At 43.0% G+C, this 13,055-nt stretch overlaps 1 protein-coding gene across 14 annotated transcripts in view; it reads left to right on the top strand.

The window, feature by feature from the left end:
* PIGN (phosphatidylinositol glycan anchor biosynthesis class N) overlaps positions 1-13,055 on the top strand; it is a 112,374-nt gene that overhangs the window by 7,358 nt on the left and 91,961 nt on the right. For 12 of the 14 annotated variants that reach the window (XR_015705657.1, XM_087761687.1, XM_087761707.1 and 9 more), the window contains exon 2: positions 11,330-11,589. Coding sequence is in view for 13 of the 14 variants with exons in the window: in XM_087761687.1 (XP_087617813.1) it covers positions 11,363-11,589 (227 nt within the window). In the remaining variant the exon portion in view is untranslated. Of the gene's footprint in view, positions 1-10,278; positions 10,301-10,383; positions 10,449-11,329; positions 11,590-13,055 lie in introns of those variants that run through there. The other 2 variants (XM_087761644.1, XM_087761634.1) reach the window with 2 other exon arrangements.

Below are 13,055 nucleotides of genomic sequence, written 5' to 3'. Positions count from 1 at the left end.
TGCTTTTTCCGAGTTCTGAATTTCTAGCTGCCTGCATACTGAGCAGATGTAATGCTGAATTTCTACTCTTCGGTTTTTCTCGACTTGGCTAACAAGTGTTACCAAAGGGTGATGCTCCTGTTTTCTGTTTCATGCCTCAAATCAGCCATCGTTTCTTAAAGAAGTACCCTTGTTCTCTTTGTCAATGCCATTGTATTGTCAGTGTTGTTCTTAAGTATGTTTTTGTGCCTGGGAGACTTGTGGATACAATTTCCCACATTTACAGGGTAATTCAGAGAAAAATTGCATAGGCTGACATTGGATAACTGATTTGCAGTATGTTCAAGTATTAGGACACTTGATGTTTTATTGACGCCTTGCAGGCCATAGTCAAATTTCTCCTTGAAAAGTTTTGGCAAAAGAGACTTTTCTAGGCAGGCAGAGTAATTTTGTTTATCAAGTAATGTTAAAAAGAAAATTAAATATTCTTTGAGCTCTTTGCCTCAGGTTTGGATATGCTTTATTGAACCAAATTTAAAATTTAAAACAGATGTCATTTGTTATTATAATCCGTAAAATGCTCAGTGAAGATGTTGAACAGAAAATAATTTTAAATAGGTGGTTTGAATTACAAAAGCCACTTCAGTGCAAGAGCAAGTGGAAATACTGTAGTTGTAGTTTCATTGTCTGGCAGAGCATGTTATGCCTTAATAGAGAAAGAAAATGAAATTTTGGAAAGGAGGAAAAGGGACTTTATCGTTTTCCCACTTCTATTCATAGTATGATTATATGAAGTCAAGATGAAGATTTTGGGTTTCCTATGTTTAAGTAGCGTGTAAAGATATGAGAGAGAGTTACTCTGAGACTGGCTGGTAAGTCTCTTGTATAAATTAATTTGTGCAGTCAATAGGTGTAAGTGCTGTGGCAGCAGGAATGACTTGATTGCCTTTCTTGACTAGTATAACTCTTTAAAAATCTAAGTTAGTAAAAATATAGGGTAGGGACTGCTAGTACCATCTTAGATGATGTATAACTGCCATACCATGCAAAATACTGTCAGTTAGACCACACACTTTGCTCCCCTGCCCTAAGAAAAAGGATCATTTTTTATGTACAGACAAATTGTACAGTCACCACTTTGACGGTTTAAATTACAAAATACACAACACTGTTCAGTTGAAAAATGTATTAGTCAGCCAGAAACATAGGAGACATTCCTGTCTATTTCTTTTTTATGTAAAAGATACTTACCAAGGCCATAGATGCTTATTGAAAATGCATTTCCAATGGATTTTCTTCATCTTAACCAACAGACTTGACAGTATTAGTGAAGCATGATCCCTCAAAAAGAAATGACTAATGTATCTTGAGCTCCCTGTTTTGACACTTTATTATCCTTAAAAAAATATTCCTGCCAATGGGGCATATTCCGTGTAGTATTTTGTGTATGTTTTATTGCATATTTGAAGAAAGAAAAATATAAAAGGGAAATGTTACATTTCTCATAAAGAACTGTATTGTATTGCGGTACAAGTACGGTTTTCTTTGCCTTATAAATAATGCTGAGAGATTATAACTTCGCAGGAATGCAGCTTAGATGTAGATTACTTTGGGAAAATGGGGGCGCTTAATTATGTCAGCCTTTCTGTTGAGTGCTGAGGGACCTGATCCAGCTTGGGACTGTGCATGTAGCTTCTGTGGCATGAGTCAAAAAAAGGGGGGGAAAAAAGCCAAAAAAAAGTCTTGTCAGAAAGTTGTGGATCAACTTGAGAAGAGGGAAGAGCTCCTGTGAAATAAACTGCCTGCTTCTTGTCTCTGATGGTTGGGCTTAGGTTGCTCATTGCAGCTGTCTTGCTCCCCTGCCACCGATACAGTCTGGGTGTTTTAGTCCTTGCACTGACATGACTGTTGGTGAGGAACTCGCAGCTAATAGCAGGATTTTTTTGTGTTTTTTTGATAGGTGCAAGTACAAAGAAAGAGAGGGTCTCTTCATCCCATCTGCCACCAGTTGGGAGCTGAACTTTCTCAGGATTCTGAGAAGGAAAAAAACCAAACAAAGACCCAAACATCAAAAAACCAAACACCCCAACCAAAAAACCCTTCTCTAATCTGTGTGAATCACTTTATTCTGGAAAAATAGTTCATTGCGCTCAGGAGGTCCTTGCTGCTTTTCTTTCTTTAATCTCCTAGACTTTAAGAAAGGTGTCCACTGGTTCTGCCTTGTTGTCTCTCAGAACGATTGCTCCCCTGCATCTGCTCGCTCTCTTCTCTGCTCATGTACATGGATGGGATGACTCACACAACTGGAGTGCTGCAATGGATGGCTACAAGCTCTTTAGAAGGGACAGGCAAGGAAGGAGAGGTGGTGGGGCAGCCTTGTACATTAGAGAGTGTTTTCATTGTCTAGAGCTCAACCAAGGTAATGATGAGGTTGAGTGCTTATGGGTAGAGGTCAGAGGGAAGGCTAATAAGGCAGATATCCTGGTGGGAGTCTGTTAGAGACCACCGAACCAGGATGAGGAAACAGACGAAGTATTCTACAAGTGGTTGGCTGAAGTCTCACAATCTCTAGCCCTTGTTCTTGTGAGACACTTCAACTTAAAAGATATCTGCTGGAAATACAAGACAGCAGAGAGGAAGCAGTCTCGGAGGTTCCTGGAGTGTGTGGAAGATAATTTCCTGACGCAGCTGGTAAGCGAGCCAACCAGGGGAGGTGCCCCACTGGACCTGCTGTTTACGAACAGAGAAGGCCTGGTGGGCGATGTGGTGGTCGGAGGCTGTCTTGGGCTCAGCAACCATGAAATGACAGAGTTTTCAATTCTTGGAGAAGTAAGGAAGGGGGGCAGCAAAACCGCTACCCTGAACTTCAGAAAGGCAGACCTTGGATTGTTTAGGAGTCTGGTTGAGAGAGTTCCTTGGGAGGCAGTCCTGAAGGGCAAAGGAGTCCAGGAAGGCTGGATGTTACTCAAGAAGGAAGACTTAAAGGCACAGGAGCAGGCCGTCCCCATGTGCCGCAAGTCAAGCAGGCGGGGGAGAAGACTGGCCTGGCTGAACAGAGAGCTTTGGCTGGAACTCAGGAAAAAAAGGAGAGCTTACCACCTTTGGAAGAAGGGGCAGGTGACTCAGGAGGACTGCAAGGATGTTGTGAGGTTATGCAGGGAGAAGATTAGAAAGGCGAAGGCACAGCTAGAACTTAAACTGGTCACCCCCGTTAAAGATAACAAAAAAAGTTTTTACAAATATATCAGCGGCAAAAGGAGGGCCAGGGAGAATCTCCCTCCTTTGTTGGATGCGGAGGGAAACTTTGCCACAAAGGATGAGGAGAAGGCAGAGGTACTTAATGCCTTCTTTGCCTCAGTCTTTAACAGTCAGACTGCTCATCCTCAGGGTTTTCAGGCCCCTGAACTGGGAGATGGAGATAGGATGCAGAATGAAGCCCCAGTTGTTGAAGATGTGGCAGTCACCAACCTGCTCCTCCACCTGAATGCTCACAAGTCCATGGGGCCAGACGGGATCCACCTGAGGATACTGAGGGAGCTGGCAGAGGAGCTGGCCAAGCCACTCTCCATCATTTATCAGCAGTCCTGGTCAACTGGGGAGGTCCAAGATGACTGGAAGTTAGCAAATGTGATGCCCCTCTACAAGAAGGGTCGAAAGGAGGATCTGGGGAACTACAGGCCTGTCAGCCTGACCTCGGTGCCAGGGAAAGGTGATGGAGCAGATCATCTTGAGTGCCATTATGCGGCACGTGTGGGACAGCGAGGGGATCAGGCTCAGCCAGCATGGGTTTATGAAAAGGAGGTCCTGCTTGACTAACCTGGTCTCCTTCTATGACAAGGTGACCCACTTAGTGGATGAGGGGAAGGCTGTGGATGTTTTCTACTTGGACTTTAGTAAGGCCTTTGACACTGTCTCCCACAGCATTCTCCTGGAGAAACTGGCTGCTCACGGATTGGATAAGTGCACTCTGTGCTGGGTAAAAAACTGGCTGGACGGCCGAGCCCAGAGAGTGGTGGTGGAGTCAAATCCAGTTGGCGGCCGGTCACGAGTGGTGTTCCCCAGGGCTCAGTACTGGGGCCGGTCCTGTTCAACATCTTCACTGATGATCTGGATGAGGGGATCGAGTGCACCCTCAGTAAGTTTGCAGATGACACCAAGTTGGGTGGGAGTGTCGATCTGCTGGAGGGCAGGAAGGCCCTGCAGAGGGACCTGGACAGGCTGGATCGATGGGCCGGGGCCAACTGTACGAGATTCAGCAAGGCTCAGTGCCGAGTCCTGCACTTTGGTCACAACAACCCCATGCAACGCTACAGGCTGGGGGAGGAGTGGCTGGAGAGCTGCCTGGCTGAAAAGGACCTGGGGGTGTTGGTTGACAGCACCTGAACATGAGCCAGCAGTGTGCTCAGGTGGCCAAGAGGGCCAATGGCATCCTGGCCTGTATCAAGAATAGTGTGGCCAGCAGGACCAGGGAGGTGACAGTGCCCCTGTACTCAGCACTGGTGAGGCCGCACCTCGAGTACTGTGTTCAGTTTTGGGCCCCTCACTACAAGAAGGACATTGAGGTGCTGGAGCGTGTCCAGAGGAGGGCAATGAAGTTGGTGAAGGGTCTGGAGCACAAGTCTTATGAGGAGCAACTGAGGGAACTGGGGTTGTTTAGCCTGGAGAAGAGGAGGCTGAGGGGAGACCTTATTGCTCTCTACAACTACCTGAAAGGAGGTTGTAGCGAGGTGGGGGTTGGTCTCTTCTCCCTAGTAACAAGCGATAGGACGAGAGGAAATGACCTCAAGCTGCGCCAGGGCAGGTTTAGGTTGGATATTGGGAAAAACTTCTTCACCGAAAGGGTAGTCAGGCATTGGAACAGGCTGCCTAGGGAAATGGTTGTGTCCCCATCCCTGGAGGTATTTAAAAGACGGGTAGACGTGGTGCTTAGGGACATGGTTTAATGGTGGACTTGGCAGTGCTAGGTTAACGGTTGGACTTGATGATCTTAAGGGTCTTTTCCAACCTTAACGATTCTATGATTCTACAACATCCAATAAAGTAAAAAGCTCTGAAGCCTGCTGAAGCCCCCAGCATAGCCAGGGCAGTGCTAATTTTCTACTTGCTCTGTTCATGTGGACAACTCGTATTTAACACGCAGTGAGGAGCTTGGTGAATCTTTGGTACCTTTCTGTTAAGGATCCGAAAAGGGTCTTTATTTAAGAACCCATGCCAGCTTTGTGTTGTTGGCTCCAAATTGTTTGAACAAAAAAATACCTTATTGGGATAGTTTAAATTCTGACATACTGGAGGTTGGACAGTATCATTATTGGCTCTGTATTTAGTTTAGGTGGTGCTGACAGAAGGAGAAAAAGTATAGAAACAAATGAATCTGAGTCTGATACATAGTTTACTAGTTGGGCTGAGTCTGTAGAGGAGGTGAATTGGGTATCTGAACTGTATTATAACAAGTGATATGTTTGGATGGACAGTAAGAAGTGGCAAATAGGTTGGAACATGCTCCTCTGTTATCTACAAGACTAGAAGCTTCTTTTTCTCCTCTTGGTGTGGTAGGCAATGGCTTAACAGAATTAAGTTGAATAATGCAGTCATGATTTGGGCAAAGCTCGTGTTTTGCTTTGTGAAAGTAAGGACCGTGGGAGGTAGTGCACTAAGTCACTTGCTAAGGGATTGTCTGGGAAAGTATCAAAGGACACAAAAATGCTGAGGTATCCTTGGCTTAAGTTTTCTTGACAGAAAGATGTGTGATATATTTTCAAGTGACAGTTTGTTTATCCACTTTTTGGATGGCCAGGCACCTGAGGGCAGAGACGTTTTTGCACTAGTGATAAATACTTAGGTCTGGCTCCTTGTCCTCCAAAGTGAAAAGGGTTGTGTGTGTTTAATACATTTTTATTTTTCTTCCCTTGACAGGCTGTGGCTTTTCCTTATAAGCTAGTGCTTAATCCACTTTTTTCCTTTTGTCTTTGTTATTTCTTCCTTTTAGCATGCCTTGCAAAGTTTCTGCCTTGAACCATCAAGCACCAGGCTCTACAGAGAAATTTGCTCATGATGACCTCTGTAACAGAGAGAGGAGGAGAAAACTAAAAGACTTTTTTTCCTTTGTGTGGTGTCCCATAGAACCTGGATTTCATTTCTGTATCTCACGTGAGATACAGAGAAATAATATATAGATAAGCACGTTTCCTGCTAGGGCAGGTGCATACACAGTGCTAGCTGTGCTTTCTTTGTGCCTAGAAGGCATGAGAGTAGACGCTATAGATTTGAGGGATGTCTGAGCACCCAAATTTTACTGGGTTAGCTGCTCTCTCCTCCTCCCAGCTAGAAAAGCATGCCAGAAGGCTGCTGGGCACCAAGGAGTTTGATACTGATGCTTCCATTTGCAGCTCCTCCTGATTCTGACAGGCCTGTTGGGACACCTGTGAGATCCTGTTCAGCTTTTGGTTCCCACATTGGACCTGCAGGTTCAGACTGGCTTTTGAACCACCCTGTGAAATGGTGATGCAAAAGCACAAAGGCGGAAGAAAAGAGGAGTGGAAGAGATCTCTGTACGGCAGAGGACTCAGATGAGTGAAGATCTGTGCATTTTCAAATTTAGAGGTGCTGTCAACTAGTTCCAGCTGTTCCTGCACTGGTTGTGTGGAGGCTATGTTGACTGCTAAGTGACATCCCTCCTTGGACTTGCAGTCCGAGACCTTCCATTGCATCTTTCAGAACACACATCAACTGATGATTCCGCTCCTCTTGGAAATGGGTGGGGGGAGAAAAGGTGTAATGCTAGAGCATATCAGAGGCAGAAAAAAACCAGATGTCCCAGGAGATCTACACAGGTTTTTCCACAAATCTCATTTTTCCTAAATCTCCTTTTTCTGACTTACGAAGATTGTGTCCAGATCTTGTAAGGAAAAGGATATTTTCAAGATACATGTTTAGCTTTTCCTCTCCATATTGATGGCCTCTCATGCAAGAATGCAATGGAGGAGTATCCAATTTATACTTGAAGCGGGAGGTACTCATCTTTTTCTTCTGTTCATGCCACAAATGCTTGTAGCTGCAATTATACAGCACAAACATTGCTCAGCATTAATCCTTTTCTGTGGAGGTCCATTCACAAACCCCGGAGCTCCCTCTGTCTTTTACCTTCACTTTCTTCCTTGATGGTTTACCTTTCATGGTTCAGTGATCCACGGTAAATCAACTTTTAATAGTAGGTTTCTGGGGGATGGATGGCTGCTCCAAGAAGAAATGTTTTTTCTCTGTTGTTTTGGCATTCATTGAACTAATGACTCTTCATATCAAGTAGCTAGAAATGTATGGACAAAATTATCTTGTTCCACGGCAGAATGAAAGGTGGTACCCCATCCTAGATTTAAGAAGCTTAAATACTTGCAAATGTGAATTCAGGTGACTTTTGCATTCCCAATTAGGGAAGAGGGTTGACCTCTGATTTTCAGGACATATATTCTAACACTTGAAATCCAAAAGTTTACAATTAAATATCAATGTTGATTGTGAAATGCTGGTGGTCTGGCCTTGTCAGCTCTGTCGGCCTTAACTTAGATTGTAGCTGGGGTGACTGACCCTCGTTTTTCTTACCAGTGTAGATGCACACTGAAGAAGACTTCTGAATGGTACCTCTGATGCTCTTTTTGATTTCTTTGACTTCCTGTCTTGCTCGCTTTTTTTAGTTAAAAAACTGTGTGAAGTACCAGTTGGTAGCAATTCAGCCAAGAAATGAACCAGTATCAGCCAAGGCCTGTTTCTGCACAGCAATGGATCACTTAGACAAGCTCTTTCTCAAATGCAAACTATTTTTTATACGCAAAGGGGCCATTTCAGCCTATTGTTCAACTGTCTTCCACTCGTGTCTGTCTTAGGCCATGGTACTTGCAAGTTCAAAGGGGCCTAGTGAAGGCGTTTCTTTGACAGGGAATACTTTACATTATCTCAATGTGTTTGTTTCCAGATGCAAGTATTTCTCAGGTCTGTGATACGTAATTTTGCAATTCAGTGAATATGAATGACTGAATATGTTATCTTGGTTACTGTTTTACCTGCAGTAGGGTGGCTCAGAACCTGGTCCGTACGTATGGTGGTTGCAGTGTCTGTCACAGGCAGCACGCCTGGGGGATCCACCCTGCTGTCTTCAGTCTCTAGGAAAAGCTTTCTGGAAATTAACTTGCCCATTTTCATTCATGTTGCCATACCTTTTAGGCAAACAAATGTTTCCCCATCGTGGGTGAAAACAGAAACTTAACTCTGCATTCAAGGACCCAAGCCTTGCCCTTTCCCTGAGCATCGTCTCCCTCTGAGAGGACTGATGTGCACAGTCTCCTTGCTCTGCATTGTCAGATCTCTCCCGCCTGCCCTGCTCAGCTGTTAGAGAACAGGATCTCTGCAAGAAATGTCATCCATGTGCCTGCTTGCTTTTCTTTTGCCCTTCTCGATAGTCAAATGTGTATCAGTATCGCGGGCTGAGAAGAAATGGGGGTGTGCTCCAAGTGGCGTAGCATGTGTTGAGACGAGCTGACACTGAGATGGGGATGGGCCTGTGGAAAGTTGGGTCCAAAAAATCCTGGTCTTGGGTGTTTGTCCTAGGGGGTAGAATTGGGTACTTTGGTTTGGAAGTCCTAGAGAAATCCAGGCAGTGATAAAGAACTTCCTTTTCCATTGAAAAACAGTTACTGGAAATGTTTTGTTCTTCCATGATACTTTGAATGTTTGAAGAGGATGGATTTCACAAATCAGCTGTCCTAAATGAACTTTAGGCACTTTGGGCTGGCAGTGATCTAGTTTAGTTGTAACTTGTTGAAAAGGTGTAGAAGGTCACTGGTGCCTCTCTAGAATTGCTGCTGACTGTATTTAAACTTTGTTGTTTGAGTTGGAGCCTTCTCTAACCACAGACGAGTTCTCGGTTGCAACACCTTGCCCAATGGCTTAGTAGTTTGAAAGCAAGACTGCTGTTAGGAGAGGGCACCAGGTGCCATTCTGGCATTCAGCTGAGATGCAGTTAGGAGTTTTCCAAACACTTTATACCTGTGGGAACGTATTTGTAAGCCTGAGGATAGGATGCTCTTCACAATGTTGTCACAGTGATGATGCACAAAGTCATGCATTAAAGCAGCAATGTGAGCTAAGCTAGAGGTAGAAGGAGCGGCTATGAGGGACATGGCAGAAGCAGGTGCTCTGAGAGCTGCCTGTCTTGAAATCATCTGATGGTGATGAGCAGTTGGATATGTTGTGACCAGCTGAATAGTCTAGTGTAATGTAGTCAAACTGTGGTTGCAAAAGAAAGTATCTGGTTTTGTTTTGTTTTTAATTAATTCTGTAGATCGCTATAGTCTAAGACAGCATTAAATTTGAATTGTCTTGATTGCACTCTTTTTGCTGCAAGCAAGGGCTCAGACCTGGGGAGAGTTAAAGCAAAGAGAAATAGCTAGTGCTGAAAACAGATTAGGTTACTAATACTTTAATTAGAAGAATTTAGAATATGTTAAGCTGTAGAATTGTAGCACTGGGAGTATACAACAGCAAGTATCTGATTGAAGTAACTGCTTTGTTTAGTAGGGTGTTTAGTCTCATCAGTTTAAGGCATGAATAGTTTGGATTCTCTTATCAAACACAACTACATCAAAAGAAAAAGCCCTATGGAAAATAAAACTGATTGAATAAAATGAGATCTGGCATTCAGCTTAATGGTATCTCTGTGACTGTGGTTTCATGTATTTAAATTCATGCAGGAACCCTGAGTACTTAAAAATAAAAAATAAACAAACTGATGTTTACAAATATTCCAAGTCTCACTTGGAATCTCACTTGTAGACATAGAAGCTTGTAAGTTTCTGATTAATGAAAAGTTTTTGTTTGATCACTTAAGCTTGACTACTAAGTGTCTCTTTGAAATGTTGTGTTTAGTTATCTCCATCTTGTTATGTGGTTTTCTCTCCAAATCTCTAAAATGAGAAATTACTATATTAATGTTTCTGATTAGGATTGGAGTTGTTGCATCTGTGTTTTAGTAGGGAAAATGGGTGGATTTGGAAGTTATGGTTAAGTTGCATGCAGGTCTGAATTTTCTTTGGATTAGTAAATAATAATATATATTAACTTTCAAATCCTTTTTTTAGCATGTGTGTTTTTTTTCCTCTGGTTTTCCTCGCCCTTTAAATTTTTTATTTTAAAACCATCTTTCAGGGTTTTGATCAGAGTTAAGGTTACATGGTAGTGAAGTCTTTTTTTTTTTTTTTTTTTTTTTTATTTGATAAGAATAATTGTATTACCCTGTGGTGGCTGTCTGTGTCTGTCCAGCTGCTGGAATTCTGTAAGTAACAAGATAAACTTATATATTGTCATTTAGAAGCACTAACTACGTTCTGAAACAGAGAGTTTCTTTTAGAAAGAGGTGTGTATTTACGAAGATAATGGAATATCTGAACCTTCCAGGCTGCTAGGAACATGTTTCTAAATTGGTGAGTGGAGGTGTTGTTTTGTTAAGGTTGGTAATTAGCTAATATTTAAATAACTAAGCAGGCTGGACAGCACTAACAGTACGTTGTCAAAACTAAGCTTCCTTCAGGCTCAGATCCCGCACTTACCTGAGTCAGTATACATATTTGTGTTGCCTTCAGTAGGCATCATATGAACCCCTCGGTACACGTGGCAGACACATACATTTCCAGTGTACCTGTTTTTAAGCATATTTGTATCCCTAACCTGACTTCAGAGGATGACAGGGCAGAAAAAACATTCAAAAAGGGAGTATCATTATCCATGAAACATAATCCTTCAGCTTCTGTGCTTTTGTCACCTGTTTTAGAAGAGGAATAGTGTTTTGCACTCAGCAGAGCATCTTTGTTCCTCTAAAAGAAGTTCTCTGCTTCCAGGCAGAATATAAGGAGCCCAGAATTGATAGTAAAATCAGAAAAAGCAACTTTGGATGGATGTTTGCTATAGGAAGGCTTTCCCTACCTGTTTCTGGCTTGCGTTTGCCTGAACAGACCTCACACTGTCATGCAATCAGCCGGTAGAGGGTAGTATGTTCATGGAGACATTGCATTGTCCGAGTCTTCTGTCACTGATGGACGTAACAAAAAACTGCTGAATATCAGACAAGCTGGCTTGATTCAATGGTCTTTTGAAGCCATCTGATACCCCACTAAACACCAGAGATGAGCTGCTGAGACATAATGACTGTCTGAAATTCTGAACTAGTCTGCAGTGACTTTTGACCAGAACTTCTGGGGAAAAACTTGTTGGGAGCAGCGATTGATTATGGATCCTGGGTCATGACTGTGGTTATGGTACCACATGGTCTCATCTGCCTACCTTTATTTTTCTCATTCCCTTTCAGTGTTGGACTTTGCCTTGCCAGCCCGCTGTTGCCATGCATATACCAGTCTTCATACTCGCTGGTCTCATTGTGCATTGTGTGTTCTTGGTCTCCATTTTTGACATCTACTTCAGCTCTCCCCTGGTTCATGGTATGACTCCTCAGCAGACTCCACTGCCACCTCCAGCAAAACGTCTCGTACTCTTTGTTGCTGATGGTCTGCGGGCAGATTCCCTGTATGAATTGAACAGCAACGATACGCCCCAAGCACCTTACCTGCGGTAAGTCCATCTGAAAACACTACTGATCCAGAAGATTTAGCTTCTGGAGGCAGCTCTATAATGTTGAAAAGAGAACAAGAGGAATGACAGCAACTGTGGTGGCTTGGGTACTGCCTTCCCTCTGCCTTTGAAGTAACAAAATTTGCAGAGTTACACTCTGCAGAAATGCATGAATTTGAGTTGGTGTCCCTTGTTGTCAGTAAAGCTGCTGAACCAGGAACAGAGTAACTTGAGTCAATATTGTCCTCTGAAAACTGCAGCTAGCCAGTAACTGAGAGGAGTGTGAATTTTCTTCATTCACATTAGCCATGGTATCAGTTCTGAAAGCCTAACAGTCATTAATTTAAACTGCTTCCTGGATGTTCAGTTTAGGAGTAGTAGTTCATTAACGTGCTTGTCTTCTAATTCTAAGCTACTGATGAAGCTTCTTAAGGAGTGATTAAAAAAGAAGGCCTGAATGGATGTAACAGCAGGCTGCCACTTCCTATTTGTTCCACCCTTCCTGCATGCATGACCCTGCTGCCTCCCTTGTGCTCTCTAGTGTGTGTCTGATTGCTTAATGGAGTGATTTGGTTTAAGATTGTGAAAAACTAATCCTGTCAAAAAAGAGTGTTAAAAGTCATATCTTGAGTGCTTAAAACTAATTTTCACCAGCCTTCCCTGTTTCCTTATATCAAGATAATTATTTGGTCATAAGACAAATAATTTCTTAGACTAAAAAAAGTAGACAGTATTAAATAAGACTGCTTTTCTGTAATAGCACTGGTCTGTCTTGACTATCAGAGCAAACCTGAATAATCAATCATCTGAAGCTGTTAGGGCGTTTGCAGTCAGCTACAGCAATCTGAGGAGCCCTTGCTACAGCACTTGGCAGCTTATATGGGATTACTTGTACCTGCTTCTCCTGTTGGTAGTGTTTTTGTAAGGTACTGTCTGCCATATCAGCGTGAGTTTTTCATGTCATCTTTTAGCAGTGGACTTCACGCTTCCTCCAGAGCAGTTTCTTCTCTTAGCAGTAAAACTGTTGGTCTTTTGCACCATCACAACATGTGAATGCCATAATGGCCCCATCACTAGGAGCAGTGGTGGGTAGTGGCTAGGAAAGAGTTACAACGGACATCCTTGCCATTAAGTGGTTTGAGTTTTCCAATTTCGGCCATTCAGCATTATCATGCCTATCTAGAAATAAAAAGTTAAACCGTGTATTTAGCTTGTTCAGTACTGGGAAGTTTGCACTTTAGCTGTCTCTAACTTGTTTGTGGAGTTACAGACTTTCTATTTCAAAATCTATAGAAGTAAAACGTTTTCACCTTCACTGAAAGTACATGGGTGAATGGAGGGGAAGAACTGCCTTGTAACAAGCAAAGATGCTGGTAGGCCACTGAGTGGAATAAAATGCCAGTAGAGGTTTGAAGTGCCATCTGTATTTCTCTCGTGTCTCGTTCTGCATGTAAATACATGTGTGT

Source organism: Nipponia nippon, unplaced genomic scaffold (assembly GCF_047370975.1).
Source record: "Nipponia nippon isolate SJK-2023a ecotype South Korea unplaced genomic scaffold, ASM4737097v1 scaffold_1, whole genome shotgun sequence".
In the NCBI taxonomy this organism is placed as follows: Eukaryota; Metazoa; Chordata; class Aves; order Pelecaniformes; family Threskiornithidae; genus Nipponia; species Nipponia nippon.
Note: the sequence above shows the minus strand (reverse complement) of the source record. Positions and strands in the feature narration are given on the sequence as shown.